The following is a 21290-nucleotide window of genomic DNA, read 5'->3' on the forward strand; positions in this document are numbered from 1 at the left end:
ATTTTGAGCTTCCCACAGGATCTACTCTATACTTATAAGGTTCTTAGCATCAAGTACTCTCAGATCTGAGGTTCTACAGGAAGTCAGGATGTTATTTCTACTTACAGGCAGATAACTTCACGTAAGAGGCCTAAAGGGTAACCACACAAATCACACACCTCAGGGCCCAACCTAGGCCTGACCCTTTCCTTTCCCTCAGCAGTGCCTTCCAGAGGCACACTGGAGCCTCTACCGAGAGCTCTATTCCTTCTCACTGTGTCTAGAGATAAATTTACCAAATGGCTGCACATTCAAACCCCATATGTTGATTCAGTCCTTTCAAGTCAGATGGGTAAGGCGTGAAGACTACTCCTTAGGGCTTTCTCCGCCTTCCTCTACTCACCCACCCGCTTTGGAGAAACCATTGCTATGAGGGCAAATAGACTACTACCCAGGTCACTTTAGAAAAACACTTTTGTGATGTTGATAGACTAGGGTGGGAGGATGTGACATTTATTTCCCTTTTAGGAACTTTAATTTCATCACTATAGTGGGGTAGGTGAAACACTCCAGAAGGGCTAGCAGTTTCGAATAGAACTAAACCAGGATAAAACAAAAATGGAGGATAAACAATGTGTATGAGAAAAATTCCTTTTCCCACTTAGTTTTATGAAGATATCCATTTTGAATTCTACCAAATTATCTATACAGATTTAAAAAATCAGCTTTGGAGGCACAGGAAAATGGAAACAGTAGTAACACTGGTTGAGAATTAGGTTCTAGGTCTCTCTATATATATCTTCAATTCTTAAAATGACTGAGGATTTAAAAATAGCTCCATCCCATACTAAAGATGAGGGCTTCCCTTGTGGCTCAGCTGGTAAAGAATCCACCTGCAATGTTGCAGACCTGGGTTCGATCACTGGGTTGGGAAAATCCCCTGGAGAAGGGAAAGGCTACCCACTCCAGTATTCTGGCCTGGAGAACTCCATGGACTATCGATGGGGTCGCAGAGTCGGATATGACTGAACGACTTTCACTTCATACTAAAAATGAAGGTACTAAGGCTGAGATAACACAATCAAATTCACAAGGTTTGTGAAAAGTGAGGTTAACTTTAAATACAGGCCTGAACCCAGACTGTACTTTTAGACAACACAGTCTCCTAAAGTACATGTATGTGCAAAGGAAACAAACACCTGTGGGTAAAGATATGTGATTTAATTTAATCCTCAAAAACAACTTTGAAGTGTCATTTTATCAATAAAGAAACAGGGTTAAAGTTTCATCATATGAAGTGCGTAATGACTCTATGTAGTTAGACAGAGATTATAAATATTATAAGATAGGATTCATACCATCAGTGCAATCACTGGCCCCAGGCTAGCATCCATGTGATAAAGATATTTTCGTTTTCTTTAAATCAGGGTAAACTTGAATGGTCAATGGGAATTGTAATTGAGGTACAGTGGGGTATTTTATGTAGAGAAAAACACAAGACCAAATTTATTTCATACAATGTTATTCACACATTTTTCATTTTCTAATTTATACATAATATACAAAGAAGTGAAGATAACATTATTTCATATGAACCAATAAGAGCCAGGACTTAGACAAAACTGGTCCAGAGACAATTCATATCAAAAGACAACCAAGAGTAATGCCTAAGTGGTTCTGCCCAATTAAGTTTATTCTAAAATGTCATTTTCGGATTATACCAAAACCTCATGCCAATTTATTAAAAGGTGGAACCAGAGAAGTGGGCATCAAAAATGGCAGATCAAAATTTCTAGAGTAACAGATATTTTTCTACGATAAGCCCTAAAATACTGGGAAGACTGGGTTGTTAATAATGGGACACACAGAACATCAGGAATCCAAGACAATGGTCCAGTTTCCCAATGTGCTGTTCTCTAGGACTTTCTAAATCTGCAGAAATAATCTGTCTGTGTGAACAGAAGCTAAAGGAAAACCAGGAATCTAACTGCAAATCCAGGAAAGTCACCACCAATCTCCAACAAGGACAACTTTGATCCTGAAACCATGAGCTGATACTGGGAACAAAAATCCAACACAGGGCCAAGACATTCTGAGGCTGACAAAACAAAGCAGGCAGGGCGGCAGGGAGCAGCCCTGTATGGAGGGAAAAAAGCTCTGCACTATGGCTGGGACATGCTGATGAACAAGTGTGACTGTGAGAAGGGACAGCAACAAATTTAATGGCCTCAACAAGGAATGTTGGGTTAGAAAACTAGAATAACTCAACAAAAAACATGAAAAACTATGCCTGGCACCCCAAACTTCATGCTGTTATTCTTAGGTTCATGATATGAACAGCTATGTGAAAAACCTTTATGTTCACTATTGTGCTCAGAAGACTGGTATTCTTCTGCAGACTTCCAATAAAAAAATCCCTTACATATTCAATTGAAAGAGATAGCATGGTTCATTAGTTTTTAGCACTAAACATAAGTGGGTCAACATAAAAGTTTTATACAAAATACTGACTTCAACAAAATACAAAGCACTTTCTTTATCTTTCAGAAACTGAATATACAAAGCAAGTTTTTTCCAAAATATTTTCATAGGCAAAGGATTAAAAACGATTTTAATTATACACATATGGTCACAATTTTGCCTTAAAAAGATTGTTGGGAAATGTACATAAGGCCGCTTGTAAATGTACATCATGTTACTGTTATGTCTTATGTCCAGAGAAAAAATGTTATCATACAGATTTGCTATTACTTGGGAGTAGGCTATTCAAAAATACAGTACTCTTCTGTACAAAGAAAAAAAGTCACATCACATTTAATAAGATGGAAAAAGCATTGGCCTCCATGGTAATCAAATATCTCAGTCCAATACTTTCTATTATGCACAATACCCTGACTTCTTGAAAGTGATCCAAATCCTAGCATGTCCATATTAACAGAGTCAACAATTATGTTATAAAACAAAATGCTTTTCACAATAATAAAAAGAAAGCTGGTTCATACTTCTGAAACCATATAAAGATAAAAAATTTTAAAAAATCACTCTCAATTTGGAGAAATCAATTTACATTATACAACACTATATGCCAGGTCAGAGGGCAGGGACATAAATGTACACCAAAATGCAAATGTTTCCCAAAGAGATAAAACAAATTCCATTTACAGCATTGAGGTTTACAAATATACACCTGTACAACCAAAGAAAGCATCACTACCAAATTAGCAAGGCTTTTATAATAAACACTGAAACAAGATTTGCTTTCCAAGTGTAAACTTACATCTATTACTACACACACAATGCATATATTTATAGGAAGCAAAAAAAGCTATCTGAATATGTAATCATGCTTAAATGTTGAGCTATCAAAATCACTTTTCAGTGGCCCCTTTTCACCTCTATCAGGTTCCTACTTTTTGATTCTACTATGAAAAAGCAAAATAAAGCTCAACGCTTTCTCAACATGTCCTTGTAATTCTATAAGCAAAATAATATACAAATCTCCACTCTTTCTCATTGCAAACCAAACTGAAAAGTTAAAATGGAACTTAACTTTTCGTTTAGCATACTTAACTGGATGGAAGTGTCACCATGATTCTGTTTTTTCTACCTCTTATAACAATTACATATGTAAGTATATACAATACTTCTGTACATTGCCAGAGACATTTTAGGGCAGTATTTGTATTAAAACCACATCCATTGTAAATACTATAAGTTCTTTTCCTTTCAAATCACTTAATTCTTATCTTACTGAGTTTTTATTTGCATGATAGTTTGTGAATTACCAAAATACAACTTAACTTTCTTTTTAAAATATTAATAATATTTATGCAGTTGATTGTTAATCTGTTATAAAAGGCTTCACACAAAGGACAAAAAAAAAATAAGGACTATATTTCTATATACATCTCTATAAACCTGTTGTGCTATGGGGTCCGTAGACCTACCAGACTGTAAGCCAGTTTATTAAAAGAATACTGTACTTTTTCCTTTAAAAACTATTTTTGTGACTTTACAAGGTAAAAATTTACAAAATATGTGACAGCATTTTTTGATACAGTTACATCATATACAGGCATTCTGTGCTTTGCCAGCAATCCAATCTGATAGGTCTCCACTCAGGGCTGAATATAATTTATAATTCACCACCCCCACCCCCAAATATACACAAGAACCTTAAAAAATTTACAAATGGATGAATAAAGTCAATAAATAGTTTTGTTTTAAAAAAAATTTGAAGATTCATAGTTGAGTTGTGTTTTGATAATTCACAAAAGTAACGTTCCTCTCACATGGTTACATTATCTTCTTTTTTTCCTTTACAGCATTCCATTTGGTGGTCCTCCAATAGGCCCTAGATCTGGGCTATTTTTCAAATAATATTTTTCCAACTTGGCCAGTATATGCTTTCCATATGTATATTTGCGCAAAGTAGTAATATGAGGTCGAATCTGAAAAATAAATAATCTGCTTAGGAAATCTAAGTTATTTTAGTTTCTGATTCCTAAAAAAACTGCCCCCAAATCTGGGTGGTTTGGAAGAAACAACTGAAATTTCAAAATTAAAATCCAAAGAAAGTCGTTTGCAAAAGCAGTTCTGTTCCACTCAGTCTCTCCAAACTTCTACTTTGGAAACTGTCTAGTTAATAAAACAAGCCACTAGTTCCATAAACTATTACAGATGCAAAAAACAGAGAAACTCCAAACATAGCAGAGAAGTATCACTAATGAGCTGGTATATTCTTACAAAGTTTATGAGGGCAGAATTCTATAACTCTAAGCAACTACAAAAATTCAATACAAAATGGAGCAAAAGACATGAACAAGCAAGATGTGTGAGAGCTAATACATTTAAGATATTCAATATCTCCCTAATGGTTTTAAAAACACCTATGAGAAGAATCGTATCATTATCTTTCCATCTAGACTGGAAAAGATTTTATAAGCAATAACTGGTATTGATGAGATAATGATAAACAGGCAAATATCAGACAGATACGCAAACCTGTACAAAATTTTTGGAAAGCAACTTGGCAGAATCTATTAAAATGTAACATGTTCACATACTTTATGCCACCAATTTCCACATCTAGGAATTTACCTTACAAAAACATTTAATTATGCAAAGATGTTGACATAAAACACTGCTAAGAACAGTTACTAAAAAATAAGTAATTGAAATGCCCTAAATATGAAATTGGTAAATAAATAATGCAGTTAAAAAATAAGACTGAAAAAAGTGTTACAGGTATATATTCTTAAACAGAAATATTAAATTTTAAAAACAAAATCAAGAGGGCAAAAATACCACCAGTGTTCATTTTAACAGTAAGTTTTCCTGTGGAAAGTAATGATTTCTTTGAGAATCATTAGACTATAGAAAAAGGGTAGAGAGAAAACAGCTTAATTGATTAGGTAAAGGGAAAGACAAAGTTATTGGCAGGTAAATATGAGAAATGAATGCGATTTTATTGAGCTGATTACCTTAAGAACTTAACAAAAGGGTACAGCATACCTACATCTGCCAAAGGTTTTCCACTGATTTTAAACTTTTTCTGTAGTTCAGACATTTTGAGGAAGTTAAAGGAGTAGCCTGAACAAACTGAATCATCTATTTTAAGTGCTACAAACAGTATTACCTTGTGCACGATTATCTTTCTCTGAGCAGGTTCAGCCATATCAATCATCTTCTGAACGACATAATTGGCATACTGGTCCTTCATCATGGTGTATAAGGCACTGTGAGGACCATCATTCTGGCAGCAAACTTCGTCAATCAGTAAAGCTCTCTCAGCACGGGAGGCATGAGTAACACACTTTTCTACTACATTGCTAAAAAATTAAAGTACATAAACAGAAAGTTATTTTGCCATTTTTTAACAGAAAACTTTCTCTGGCTTCTGAAAGAACTTGTTCAGTGCATTGGAAGGCAGAAGAGTCAAAATAGGATTCTCTTGTAATTCTCCAGTTACTTCTAAAACAGAAATTAGTATCATGGAAGAATCCATATGGGACATCCCCAAGTTTAATGACAGGCCTCTTAAAATTATAACTAAATAATAATTAAACTACTGGGACTTCCCTGGCAGTCCAGTGGTTAAGACCCCGAGTTTCCAATGCAGGGGGCATTAGCTTGATCCCTAGTTGGGGAACTAAGAACCCACAGGCCATGTGGTATGGACAAACAAAAACAAATCAAAGACCCATAATTCAAGGGGGGTGGAGGAGGGGAGACTAGGTCATTAATAAGGTCTGAGGCTTTCATGAGCATGATAAATTAAATGTGCAATTATCCACACATCTTGGGAACCAATAATTTTCCAAACACAGATTTCAAAAATGGAATATATGTGGGCAAACCAATTTGTCATGTAGATTCTTTAAGAACAAAAGCAACACTCTAGATGTACCTTTTGCCTCTACTAAAAAAAATGAGAGAGATTGTATTCCAATGTTATAGCCTATATGCATTTCTGTGCTTAAAAAGTCAGAGTGTTAAAAGACCTTTCCCTTGGAATGAGAAAATAATGCAATACCTGGCAAATTTGTGTTGACTCAAGGCTAAGACCTTTCCTCGGATTTCAGAAACAATTTTGCTCTTGTCTTCAGGTCGACCATGTTCCAGTACATGCTGAATAACGTAATTGCCATACTGATCCTGAGTGCAGACATTTAAAAATTGATTTCCTTAAAGTCATTCGTTAGGAATAACAGTAATTCTTTAAAAAGATGTTTATCATTTTTCTAAAAACCCAATAGTACAATCAAGAGAATACAAAAGGCTTTTGTTTCACTGTGTGTTAACTCTATAGTGTGTTAACAATAAATTATATTTCCTTTAAAAAATCAGAACCATTTGCAAAAGTATATAAATATTTCAAATTTTAGGGGTTTTATACCTGTACCAACTGCTCCGTATGTTGGTGGAGTTCTTCTAAGATAGGTAAGGTCTGCTCTGCAGTGCAATGCTCCAGGATGCGCTGGATTACTCTGCAGCCGTAAGGATGAGTTGAAAGTACAAATACCTTAAAACAATTAGAAGAAATAAACTTCCAATCTGTGACATTTTTGGAAAGACTGGTTTAGACAGGTTTTTGATAACATGTTGAGTTAATTTAACATACAAGAACAAGGAATTTACATTTAATATGTCAACTGCCACATTGGCAAAGACTGGGAAACAGGGTACTCAGTTTAGGAGCTAACAGATATTTTGATCAAAAGGAACCTAATCAGAAGAAGGGAGGCATGTAAATAATGACAAAGAATGGATGGTGGGGTAGCGGTAGTGCACACTGTAATCAGACACTATTATTATGTATTAGTTACTAATTTATATGTATTTTTCTGTCTTTTATTTATTTATTTATTTATTTTTTAATTTTTCTGTCTTTTATTATGCAATCTCAAGTCTTCTTCTCTCCTTCCCCCTCTCCCAGGAAACTTGGAAAACACCGTCGGGCTAACAACGCTAACAGCAGTTATCTTTATTTCTTAGACTAATATAATTAAACTCATCTAACATTTTTCAGCTGCAAAAATGAAGCTAACTATTGACTCACTCACACTCTATGAAAGAGGCAGAAATTAACACACATTCAGTATTTATCTCCTTGTATGAAAATACTAGGTATTATCCTGTGATTTATAAAAAAAAATGTGTTAACAAATTCTAACTAGAAGACAAAAGTCAAACTCACTTGTCCTTTGAAAGCATCAATGATGAACTGCAGTGACTGTGGCTGAACACATTCAATACATTTTTGTACAACGTGGTTTCCATTTTGATCTTTCACACATTTGAGTACATGACCATCGAGCTCCTTTACCATTTCACTCTGCAAAAGAGAAGACATTTAAATTACCTTACCAAACAACATAAAAGGAGTAAAAGCACTGAGATGGGAACAAAAGTATATTCAAAAATTTGTTTGCAATTTTTTATATAACAAAGTTTAAAATTCTCAAGTGTTTTAATAAGCAGAAGCCACTGAAGGTGAGAATTACTAAAATATTCTGAATTATAATGTAAATGATATTTGCTAAAATATAACCTAGTGATACTCAATCTGCTATAGTTAAACTGTCTTCACTGTATATATCTTCCACTCATCTTTCTCAGCTGACAACTAATAATGTCAGAATTCTATGCTTTTCTCTACTAAGCACACCCTTTCCCCCAAATTATCATCATCATCATTTTTTTGCCTGTGCTATGCAGCATGCAGTATCTTAGTTCCTCAACCAGGGGCAAACCTGTGCCCCCTGCAGTGGCGGCGTGGCACCCTAACCACTGAACTGCCAGGGAATTTCCACAAGTAGTTATTATCGATGGGTATTTGAGATTATCAAGCACACGGAAAAGGGTAAGGAGCTGAGTGAGCCGTGAAGAGCAGTGTAATTTTCATGTAATATATCAATTATGAAACATTATTATTGAGCATTTTTATTCTTCTTTTTAATAATCTTATAATAAAGAACTTGATTCAGGGAATTCCCTGGTGGTTCAGTTTTTAGGACTCTTCACTTCTGTTGCTGGGGACCTAGGCTCTCCCGAGTGGGGAACGAAGACCCTTCAAGCTACACAATTCCGGGGGCTGGGGTTGGGGAGGGGGGCAGGGAGCAGTGGCAGCTCATGTACGCAGATGGGTGGGCACAGGACCAGCCACAACTTGATTCAGATTTTCCTTTAACATTTTATACCTTCTTCAGGGACAGACTGTCAGGAGATTTTAGATCTTTACTCATTTAATGGGCAAAGATGACATTTTTCTATTTCTATTTGATTTATAAGCTCAGACAGTAAAGCATTTGCCTGCAATGCGGGAGACCAGGGTTCGATCCCTGGGTTAGGAAGATCCCCTGGAGAAGGAAATGGGAACCCACTCCAGTATTCTTGCCTGGAAAATTCCATGGAAGGAGAAGCCTGGTGGGCTACAGTCCATGGGGTCGCAAAAAGTTGGACACAACTGAGCGACTTTACTTGCACTTTTCAATAATAAGGTTAAACTTACTTACAGTGGATTTTCTTTTAACTATTTTTCCCACAAAATTCTAAGACTTCATTAACACACATCTTAATCCTTAGGGAAAAAATGTAAGTAACCACACAATAATCTGTGTACCTAATCAGTGTAATAGGAAATAGGATTGTGAAGAAATGGAGTACACCTAGTGTAAAGGTATTCATTTTTTTTTTCATTTGACATGCTGCATGGAAAGTGAGTTTTTAGCTACCCAACCAGGCACTGAACTCCTGTCCCCTGCAGTGGAAGCAGAGTCCTAAACACTGAACCACCAGGGAATTTCCAGTATTCATATTTAAAATTTCTCTCACCCAAAAAATCTCAGTTGTATTCTGACAGAGGAATCCTTGAATTCAAGATATTACACAAATGTTTAGTTAAAAGAGGACTAAATTACAAAAGAAAATATACTAAATAATCCAAACAGGAGGGAATTCTCTGGCGGTCCAGAGGTTAGGACTCTGCACTCTCACTGCCGGGGGCTTGGGTTTGATCCCTTGCTGGGGACCTACAATCCTGCAAACCATGCAGAGTGGACCAAAAAAAAAAAAAAAAAAAATCCAAACAGAGAATGTAACACCATTATTCATGAACTGGTTCATCTAAAGCTTACTCCCAATGCTTTATATTTTCAAATATTAAAGAGACATAAAATATCATTTTTTAAAGAAAGAATTTGAAAATTTTATTCAAAGCAAACTTGAGGATTATAACCTGGGAAGAGCATCTCAGAAAGCTCTGAAACTGTTTCCAAAATATCTTTACCAGTCTGAGAGTTAAGAGCAGAGAAGCTCTTAAGTATCTATACAAACTACTGATCTTTCTCTATTATGACACAACTTCAATGACACTAAAGCTCAGGATTTCCTCAAGAGAAATAATGTTATTTTTTCACAGATGTTCACTGCTGTGATTACATACATATATACATACATATTATTGTTTTTAATTCTGGAATTTATTGTATGTGTGTAGCTTGAGAGTCAAACTTTCTAAACTTACTAATTACCAATACCTTTTAAGAACTAATTGCTTTCTTCACTCACTGTATTTCACTGTAATATATAAACCAGTTATATACAAAACAGTATCTATGGGAGGTTATGAATTTTATTTTAAAAGTCTTTTAATGCATAAACCATATTAATTAATTAGTGATGCGTCACAAAGTAAAAAATCTAGTAGATTAGCAATTCTCCTCATCCCCTACTCTCCTTAATATCCTTGTCTATTTAAAATAATTAAAACATTTATTTTGGGGACTTCCCTGGTGGTCCAGTGCGTAAGACTGCCTTCCAATGCAGGGAGTGAGTTCGATCCCTAGTTGGGGAGCTAAGATCACACATGACTCGTGGCCAAAAAAACCCAAAACATAACAGAAACAACACTGCAACAAATTCAAGAAAGACTTTAAAAATACTTCACATCAAAAAATTTATTTTGATCATTTACAAAAAAATTCATGAGTACATAATTGGAATTGCACTAATCCTTTTTTAACTTAAAACTACTTAACTCTTTAAACTTAAAACACTTAGATCTTTCCATCCTAGAATATGGTATATTTCCTATTTAATTAATTTATATGTGCTCTCCTTCTTTTAAAGAACTGTAAATCTTCTTAAGATGATGCTTAGGCTACTTTTCCTGTTGAGTGAAACATTTAAAACTCTGTATATACTTTTTTCTCCCCCCTTTGGCCATGCTGCATGGCTTATGGGACCTTGGTTCCTCAACCAGGGACAGAATCTGCACACTTGGCAGGGAAAGCATGGAGTTCCAACCACTGTACCGCCAGGCAATTTCCTGTAAATACATTTTTAACTGGCATACAGATATGCAACTGGTTGTTAAAATATTCATTCTTATTAACAGAAATATAAATATAATCCAAATAAACACTGGAAGTAGTAAAATGTACCCTTTATACTATAGAAAATCAAATGAATAAACGGTAGCAGAAACATCTACCACCTAGTACTTGACACATAGTAGGTACTCAAATATTTTCACTTAGAAAAGATGCTGAAGAACTAAATAGAAGACAGGTCAAAGATCTGTTGTATAATTTTTAATTAACAATGTATAATTTAAGATAGATTTTTAAAAATACTCTAGTCTGTGGAAATATTTAACATTTCACTCCAAGATTACTGTAAGATAAAACTTAAAAACTGGATAAAATAATACAAAAATTTTGTCTTAACTTACAATTACCTGCTGGTCAGACGAAATAGACTCTAATGCTTTCTGAATAACACGGCAGCCATACATCTGTAATGCTAAAGGTAGAACATGACCACGAATACGAGTAGCTAGGGCTAATTTTTGATCCAAACTCCCAAACTGATAGGAAAAGAAAAAAGATTTTATTATTACTTTGTTAACTTGAATAACTCACTCTTTTCAGTCTATTGAATCTATTTTTAAATACTACATTTGGCAAGTAGGTATCGAGAAAGCATTTAGGTATTAAACTTCTCATTTAGTGTAAAGACCATACACTTAAAAAATAAATATATACCATAAAATATAACATTTTAACCATAAAATACAACATTTTGACTTCAGTGGCATTGACTATATTCTTACCATGTGCAACAGTCATCACAATTTGATTCCAAATCTTTTCCATTGCCTCAAACACAAACACTATACTCATTAACCCCACTCTTTTCCCTACCTGTCTACTAGTAGAATAGTAGGCCCTAGTCGACTTTATGTCTCTGTGAATTTGTCTATTTTAGGTATTTCACATAAATGGAACCTTATGATGTTTGTCCTCTGTACCTGGCTTATTTCATTCAGTTTCATCCATGAGTAAGCATGTATGAAAAGCTTCATTCCTTCTTCTGGCTGAACAATATTCTACTGTATGTATATACCACATTTTGGTTATACATTCATCTGTCAGGCATTTTTGACTGTTTCCACATTTAGACTACTGTGAATAATGCTGAAATGAACACTAGCTCATTTAAGTGCTTGTTTTCAATACTTTTGAGTATATACCTAGAATGGAATTGCTGGGCTATATCTTATTTTATGTTTAGTTTTTTAAGGAACTGCCAAACTGTCTTCCACAGTGGCTGCACCATTTTACATTCCCATCAACAATTGTATAAGAGTTCTAATTTCTCCACACCTTCACCAACATTTATTGTTCTCTATATTTTAAAATACCACCATCCTAGAAGACATAAAAAAGAACTAGCTATGGTTTTGATTTGAGTCTCCCTAATGACTAAGGGTGTTGAGCTTTTCTTCATGTGCACATTTGAGTATCTTTCTTGGAGAAATGTCTGTTCAAGTCCTTTGCCCCCTTTTTAAACCAAGCTGTCTTTTTGTTGTTGAATTTCATACATTCTAGATATAGACTCTCTACATATTTTCTCCCAAGTATATATTCTTATATGAAAATAAACTTTCTATGAAGAATAAACTTGCAGAGCTTTTCTAAGCATTCAGCATGAACAAACATGAATGCATGCTTACCTCAAAAAATTTCTGTATGACATAGTTGCCAAAAACATCTGTCATTAATTGATAGGCTGCTTGTAGAATTTCATTAAAAACCATCTGTCGCTCAGCTGGAGTAGCTCTCTCTAGTTTTTGCTGTATGAATCTATGTGGGAAACATTTTAATGCCATGACAGTATATTAATTATAAGCTCCTGCAAAATCCATGTCTGATTTGAATATAACACACCCCAATATATATCCATATAAAGTCATTTCCAGAAACAGTATTAATACATCCTATACATTTAAGATAAAAAGAACAAAAGTTATGAAGCATATCTTTGTTGACACCTTAATTTAAAACTTCTAGTCAGACTGGCAAAAATCTGGACATATGGATGTTTAATGCATAAGTTAGTTCTGGTTATATTGTAATCAATAAAAAAAAACTACAAAGATATTACTGGTCATTCATTTATTTTAATAATTATATTATTACTGAGATATCTCAAATTTAGCAAATGTGTTAGAATTTGAATACTATTTTCTGTGTATTATCTTGAGAACACTAATTTGCATGTACTTCAAGTATTATAGTACACACATATCCTATTTAATGTAAAGGAACACAAAGCATTTAACTTTGTTTTAAACATTTTTTTAGACAAGTATACACATCAGGGACACAAGTCCATAAATGTAATTCAGAGCATTATTTTCAAAAGGTAGTTTAAAGAAATTAAATTTATTCAGTCAATATAAGAAAAATCCAACAAAAGAACATGACTATCTTTGATTATAGAAAACTGAAGAACCATAAAAAAATACATATTTATATTTTTATAGTTTATCCTCATATGAAAGAAAAATCCATATTGGATATTTATTTTTTAAAACAATTCCAATTTTTATATAGGTTAAATAATCCTGGTCAAGAAAAATCTTGGCTCTTTCAAAGCAAAAATGCAGTGGAAAGTATCATAAATCATAATCACCTACCTAGAACCATGCTGGTCTTGAGAAAACTCAACTATGTGTCCAATCAAGTCTCTAAGTTGAAGGTTTGGGAAGCGGTTGTTTCTGAAATCTTCTAATAATCTACTTCGGCCAGAAGGCATAATATCAGACCTATTATACCGAAGCCGAGAAGGAGGAAAGAGCTGGCTGCTGGAGCTAAATAGACTGGAAGTGCCTGAAGCACTTCGGTATTTTGCTTCTGCTCCAGGTGCTGCAGAGATATATCGACCACTACCATTTGTCAGTCCTCCTACAACAAAGCAACTGTGGTCAGCAAATATTTTCAACAAAGTCATTCCTTAAGTAAGTCACTTAAACTAAAAAGGCAGTCAATAAAGAAATATTCATCCTACTAATTCCTATATGGTATAACAGAAAGTTAAAGTTGAAGGGGAACTCTCACACATTTACTTAATATGTGTGGCTATAATATATGGGGAAAAAAAGAGACTAGAAAACATGGAAAAAAAACAAACAAACCAATCCTGTAGCTGTTCTTGGCAGTTTAGTTTAAAAACATCTAACATCATACACAAAACCTATATTTGCTTTTGGAAGCTTAATTTAAAACATAATTACAACAACTAATGTCATACATAGTAGTGTCAATACCAGAATATTGAAACCACTAACAAAATTTTCAGTTACATTAACAAACAAGTTACAGATAGCTATAGCCAACTCAGATTTCAAGTCACTAAAATAAAGGCTGATTGAAATTTATCTACAATGTTAATGAATACCAACAACTAAATCTACTTTTCTGGAATACATAAAAATTTATTAAGTCATATACACTTGTATGTAAAGAAAAATTTCTCAGTTAACCTAATTAAACTTCAAACTTAAAAAACCCACAACATAATAAAGCTAAATTACAACTAATTATTAAAATTTTTATTTAAACACTCTCCATAAAACACTACTGTTTTACAGATGAAAAATAGGAGCAGTAAACATATTTATTATTTCTAGAGTTTTTATGTCAGTCATTTAAAACAAATGAATAAAAAACCTCTTAACTTATATCCTATTCCAAAGAATACTAAAGGGCAGTTGATAAAAACAAAAATACATAGAAGCAGGTAACTGTTCTTACAACAAATAACCACTTAAAAGTACTTGACAGTGTCCTTTTAAAAAAGAAAAATGTATAGAAAATTGGAAAATGCATACTTAGCAGTTCAGATAAACAAAATCCACTGTCAGCTTTATACTACTGCACATTACTTCTGTTTAGTGTTGTATGTACAATCCAGGCCAGAGTACAATGGTGCCAAGGACACACTGTCAGTGCAAAGTTACAGAAAGGCATTGAAGGCCAAAAAGACTTACAGGGACAAGGAGCAGTAAGTTATAATCCTGGAGAGTGAAGTGGGTTAGAAAACTCCTCTTTAACTTTCAGTTTCCACTATTCTAGCTTTAATTTTCTTCATTAAATTTCCCATCATCCAGGATATTATACACATTCATTATTTACTTGACTCCTCGGCCCCATTTCCAATGTCATGTGCCACAGGGCTATATTCACCTATATGCTAGATATCTCATGCCTAAAACAGCATCTGATGCATGGTGAGTACACACATATTTGTAAATATTTAATGTAGCATCAACTGCCTATGGTCTAGTTCTGTAATACCTTAAAAGTGTGTAATTTTATACACCAAAGTCATTAACATCAAATTCTCAAGTTCATTCCAGTTCTACCATAAATTTGTGCTCATATATAAAAACTCTAAAAAGGAAAAGAATTCAGTGTTAACACTGTCACGACCTTTTCGCTACTATTAATCCTTCCAGCTTCCTATTTTAATCTGTTTATAGTACTATTAGTTGTTCACAGCAATAACTGATCATTAGCCCATTTGAGTCTCTAACAATTCTTTAACCTTTTCATAGGGAAGGGGTAGTCTGCTTATCATTCCAATTTGTTTTTATAAACAATGATTATGTCTTCCCATTCAAAGGCTACCGCGACGATGTCATTTTATACTAAAATCCTACAGCATCCTGATAGAGTACCTGCTCTACATTCTTCAGCTTACTTTTCAAACCTGTATTCCAAACCAATTTTTCACATAAATTTCCTAACAGTATCCTAATGTTCAATTCTCTCCTTCTTACTCATTACTATGTCTGTACCACTGCTTATCAGTACCTGAAACATAAGGCCTACTCCTACCTCTTTATTTTTAATGAACTAAAGATTTCAATAGCAAATTCAAAATACATACATACATCCCAGAAAATGATAATTTTATTTAGTACCTTCCAAATAGTCCTATCAATATCCAACACGAATTCCTCCCGTGTCTAGATATTTCTTGATTATATTCTATCATCTCCTAATACATCAAACTCCTGATGTACTCTTTGACAACATAAAATGTCTAGTAATGCCAAACTGCTTTGAGCTTTAAAAATCTTGAAATTTCAGTTTTAAACTAAGTATAATTAGCATTTTCATATATAAAGTTGAAAAATTAATTTCACAAAGGGTCAAGATGCCTTTGTTTCTTTACAAAGTAATTAAATACAAGCATTTAAACTCAATTTAAAATATATGTTAAACATTTAAAATGTGGCTGCTTTTAGGGAATTCCCTGCTGATCCAGTGGTTAGGATTCCACGCTTTCACTGCCAAGGGCCAAGGTTCAATCCCTGATCAGGAAACTAAGATCCCACAAGCCATGCAACCAAAAAAAATAAATAAATAAAAGTAAAAAAAAAAGATGGGGCGGGGCGAATTAAACACTGAAAGCATATCATCGAAAACATAGTATGAAATTTAGGGACATTTTACAAAACTGGCCTATACCTTTAAAAAATGTCGAAGTCATAAAAGACTGAGAAATAGTTCAAGATTAAATTTTTAGGACACACACACATACGCGGATATGTCTATGAGTAAGGGACATTGTGTCTGCAACTTCCTTTCCAAAATATCAGGGAAAAAAATGGGTGTGAAGGAAAACATAATGCAGAGGAGGATAGAGCAGAGGGAAAGAACAATAAAGCAAATTCACTATTATTTGGAAAATCTGGGATAAACTAGATTTTTTAAAAACTGTTAATGACTTTAAGTCTGAAATCATTTCAAAATTATTAAAAGCAAACAAATTGGTCATTTATATTCATACCATTGCTGCTGCTCCTGTTTGGTTGCCAAGTCATGTCCAAATCTTTTGCAACCTGACAGACTGTAGCCTGCCAGGTTCCTCTGTCCATGGGATTTCCCAGGCAAGCAAACTGGAATGGATTGCCATTTCCTTCTCCAGGGGATCTCCCCGACCCAGGAACTGAACTCCCTCCAGCTGGGTAGGTGGATTCTTTACCACTGAGCCATTTGGGAAAGCCCACCATACTACTGCTACTGGTCATCTAAAAGCAGATGTGTTCTCCACCAAATGTGTTAAAGGGATAACACTCCCTTCAATTTATCACTGACCTCACCCCTAACATTTATGACTCCTTAATCACTAGCTTAATAAAGACATACGGGACAGGGAGAGCTGTGCTATTAATTTCACAGATAAAGTCACTATGGTCCAAAAGTGATGTGAGATGTAGCTAGTCAACCAGGACTCTTAGGCCAGAGGTTATCACACAGTTGCATGCTGCCCCTTATATGCTATTTACACAGTATCTATCAAGCTCATTCATGACAACTGAATGAAGGCAAACACCTAATAACCATACTAGCAAAAGCAGTATGATTTTACAAGTTTTCATTAATTTCCTTGAGAAGGCCACTGCTTTAAAATCCTTCCCTATTAAATATCAGACATCAAAAAGATCTTAAGATACTGACAAAAAGACAGGGGAGAAAAATATACAACTGAAACCACCACAAAATAAATCTCATTTTCCACCTCTGAAAAGGCAGCTCCTGAATCTATTATTTTTTTCTGTTTTTTAAAAAACATAGATTCCCAATTCTTTCCCAGTAGATAGCTTTTATTTCAAAAAAGAAAAAAGGTCTACTTGAAGATTATTCTGATAGAAGTTTGGAGACTAATGGATTAGAATCAAGTTAAATTAAGGTTTCATTTTGGATTCAGGCTGTCAACTATTAATTTTGAAAAATAAATAAATAAATAAAAAGCTAATCCAACTAGACGATGTGGGGCCCTAAAAAGGGTACAACTACACCCAGGCTTACTAGGCAGGGTCTTTTTCAGAAATTAAGGCTCTGGAAAGCTCAAGAAGGATAAGATGATAATGAAAGATGACTAGTTAGTTGGAATAGGTAAATAATAAAGAATGCATAGCTTGAAAAAGTCTAAAATGAGGATGTCTATTTCACTTTAAGGTATTACTTTTAATTACTTCTAACCCATAGCTGATCCACTTAGTACCCTAGACTTCAGCAGGAAAAAGACTTGAGAGCAGAGCTTCTCAATACAAACATAAATCACTTCAGGATATTGGCTACACATTTCTAATAATACACATCAGTTAGACCTTTATCCTGTGTTCTGGTATACTGTCTTAAACAGGTTTTCTATGTTCAATACAATCAGCTTTTTCACCTATTTTAGAAAGCCCATTTAATGATTTCATATTCAGAGTTGATATTACACACTAGATCCTAAGGATCCACGGCATGTAGTATTATTTTGTTGAGAAACAAAAAGGCAGCTATCTGTGAGCCCCATTCAACCTGGATCTGCACATTAATATAGACTTATTATTGTCCTGTACACAGTAACTCTTTTAGAGATAATGAACTCTTGTTGAGCATTCTTAACTGGACACTGAGAAAGTATAGACTCTACATAAAATGTAATATCATATTGAACTGTATTTGCCAGTGTGTACTCTTTTGTTTTAAGCCACTTAGTTGCAGTAATTTGCAGCCTCAGAACAAAAATATATGCTATCCTAACAACCCTCCAAGACAAACATATTATCTCCATTTTACCTGTGAAACAATAGGCTTAGAGAAGCTAAATCCTCATTCAAGGATGCACAGCTAATAATTACACTGAGTTTTTTAAAACTACATTTGAATAATTCACTTAAAGCTTTCAGTTATATTCTGCTAGAAACTATTATAATATTTATACTTAAATATAAATATTATATTCTGCTATAAACTATAAATAAACTATTATATCTGAATAATTCACTTAAAGTTTTCAGTAATATTCTGCCTCATGAAGAATGTTTAATGCCATATACCATTCATAAATCTAGGATATGTTTGAGGTTACATGAGGAAATAAACCATGCAAATTTTTTAACTATAAGATTTTAACTATATATTTGCCATATAAAGACAATTTTTACTGGGGGAAAAAATCAAGGCTTCAATGAATTTAAAACCAACATAATTCTAGTTGAAAGTATAATCTTCCACATCATCATAACAGACTAACATAAAAGGCAAAAAGTGTAACTGTCAAGTGTGCTACCTTAAATTTATACATTTTATGACAATAAGTATGCAAACAATATAAGGAACAAACTATAAATCAAAATAAATATCTGCTGCTTCCGTTTCTACTACTTGTAACTTTTTTCTAAAAGCAACTAAGAAATTAATCTACCTTTTAGTATCTAATGCTTCAAGTTTTTTAAAAATACAAAGGTAAGAGGGAAACCATCTTCATTCATCAAAGAGCATTTAAACAGCTTGTTTTTAACTATGCAGTTCATACTAGTATTATATCTCATTCCTATCTCTACTCAACTTGCCAATATCCATTATTCCATCAAAAAGCCCTGTATGATTTCAAGACTGCCTGAATCTTACATCTTTAGTGAAAACTAAATTATCTCTGTGATTAGTGAACATGAGGACTCTTAAAACCTACCCCTACCCCAACAAAATACACACGCAAAAGTAAGAACTCACAACCGTCATAAAACTTTTCAAAGTGCAGTATTCTACAGAATATGATCTTAAAACACTCCTCAGACAATACAGTAGTCAAATAATGCTTTAATGTAGAAATGTAGGATGTTAAAATAATTTTTTTAAAATAAGAAAGTAGCTAGTATTCAAAAATAAATTTATCTATAAAACAGAAAGAAACAAAGCCAGTCAAATTACTCGTTTTGTTGAGATAGGTATACAGCTGACCCTTGACCAACACAGAGGCTGGAAGCATTGACCCCACCAAAAATATATGTATAAATTCTGACTTTCCTCCAACCTAACTACCAACAGTCAGACTGCTGTTGAGCAGAAGCTTTATCAGCAACATAGAGAGCTGACAGACACATGTACACAAGGATATTTTTGGTTGTTTGGTCGCTAAGCTGTGTCTGACTCTTTGGGACTCCATGGACTTTAGCATGCTAGGCTGCTCTGTCCTTCACTATCTCCCTGAATTATGTCCATTGAATCAGTGATGCCATCCAACAATCTCATCCTCTGTTGCCTGTTTCTCCTCTTGCCCTCAATCTTTCCCAGCATCAGGGTCTTTTCCAATGAGCTGACTCTCTGCATCAGGTGGCCAAAGTATTGCAGCTTCAGCTTCAGTCCTTCCAATGAATATTCCAGGCTGATTTCCTTTAGGATTGACTGGTTTGACTTCCTTGCTGTCCAAGGGACTCTCAAGAGTCTTTTGCAGCACCACACCTCAAAGGCATCAATTCTTTAGTGCTCAACCTTATTTATAGTCCAACTCTTGCATCTGTACATGACTACTGGAAAAACTATAGCTTTGACAACAAACCTTTGTCAGCCAAGTGATACCTCTGCTTTTTAATACACTGTCTAGGTCTGTCATAACTTTTCTTCCAAGGAGCAAGACTCCTTTAATTTCATGGCTACAGTCACCATCTGCAGTGATTTTGGAGCCCAAGAAAATAAAATTTGTTACTGCTTCAACTTTTTCCCCATCTATATGCATGAAGTGATGGAGCCAGATGCCATGATCTTAGTTTTCTGAATGTTGAGCTTTAAGTCAGCTTTTTCACTCTCCTCTTTTCACTTTCATCAAGCAGCTCTTTAGTTCCTCTTCATTTTCTGCCGTAAGGGTGGTGGCATCTGCATATCTGAGGATATTGATATTTCTCCCAGCAGTCTTGATTCCAGCTTGTGCTTCATCCAGCCCAGCATCTCGCATGATGTACCCTGCACATAAGTTAAATAAACAGGGTGACAATATACAGCCTTGACATATTCCTTCCCCAATTTGGAACCAGTCCGTTATTCCATGTCTGGTTCTAACTGTTGCTTCTTGAACTGCATACAGATTTCTCTGGAGGCAGGTAAGGTGGTCTGGTTTTCCTATCTCTTGAAGAATTTTCCAGTTTATTGTGATCCACATAGTCAAAGGCTTTGGTGTAGTCAATAAAGGAGAAGTATACTTTTTCTGGAACCCTCTCACTTTTTCGATGATACAATGGATGTTGACAATTTGATCTCTGGTTCCTCTGCCTTTTCTAAATCCAGCTTGAACATCTGGAAGTTCACCGTTCATGTACTGTTGAAGCCTGGCTTGGAGAATTGTGAGCATTACTTTGCTAGTGTGTGAGATGAGTGCAATTGTGCAGTAGTTTGAGCATTCTTTGACATTGCCTTTTTTGGGGACTGGAATGGAAACTGACCTTTTCCAGTCCTGTGGCCACTGCTGAGTTTTCCAAATTTGCTGGCATATTGAGTGCAGCATTTTCACAACATCATCTTTTAGGATTTGAACAGAAACAATCCATGTATGAGTGGACCTGGGCAGCTGAAATCTGTGTTGTTCAAGGGTCAACTGTACTCTTAAAAGCTGTGGAGCATGGTCTCAGCTTTCTTATTTCTAATTTAGTGGAGAGAAAAAAAAAATCCAAAACAACCCTAATA

General features: G+C 34.5%; 1 protein-coding gene across 7 annotated transcripts in view; it reads right to left on the reverse strand.

Annotated features, from left to right (window-relative positions):
* Positions 1–1484: 1484 nt before the first annotated feature.
* PUM2 (pumilio RNA binding family member 2) overlaps positions 1485–21290 on the reverse strand; it is a 95648-nt gene continuing 75842 nt past the window's right edge. For 5 of the 7 annotated variants that reach the window (XM_065928628.1, XM_065928626.1, XM_065928622.1 and 2 more), the window contains 8 exons: positions 13466–13733; positions 12500–12629; positions 11216–11350; positions 7679–7816; positions 6878–7003; positions 6515–6636; positions 5618–5810; positions 1485–4430 (listed from right to left, as the gene is read on the reverse strand). In XM_065928628.1, coding sequence (XP_065784700.1) covers positions 4299–4430; positions 5618–5810; positions 6515–6636; positions 6878–7003; positions 7679–7816; positions 11216–11350; positions 12500–12629; positions 13466–13733 — 1244 coding nt within the window. In that variant the 3' untranslated portion in view covers positions 1485–4298. The remainder of the gene's footprint in view (positions 4431–5617; positions 5811–6514; positions 6637–6877; positions 7004–7678; positions 7817–11215; positions 11351–12499; positions 12630–13465; positions 13734–21290) is intronic. The other 2 variants (XM_065928627.1, XM_065928624.1) reach the window with 1 other exon arrangement.

This window comes from Muntiacus reevesi, chromosome 3, assembly GCF_963930625.1.
Source record: "Muntiacus reevesi chromosome 3, mMunRee1.1, whole genome shotgun sequence".
Classification (NCBI taxonomy): domain Eukaryota; kingdom Metazoa; phylum Chordata; class Mammalia; order Artiodactyla; family Cervidae; genus Muntiacus; species Muntiacus reevesi.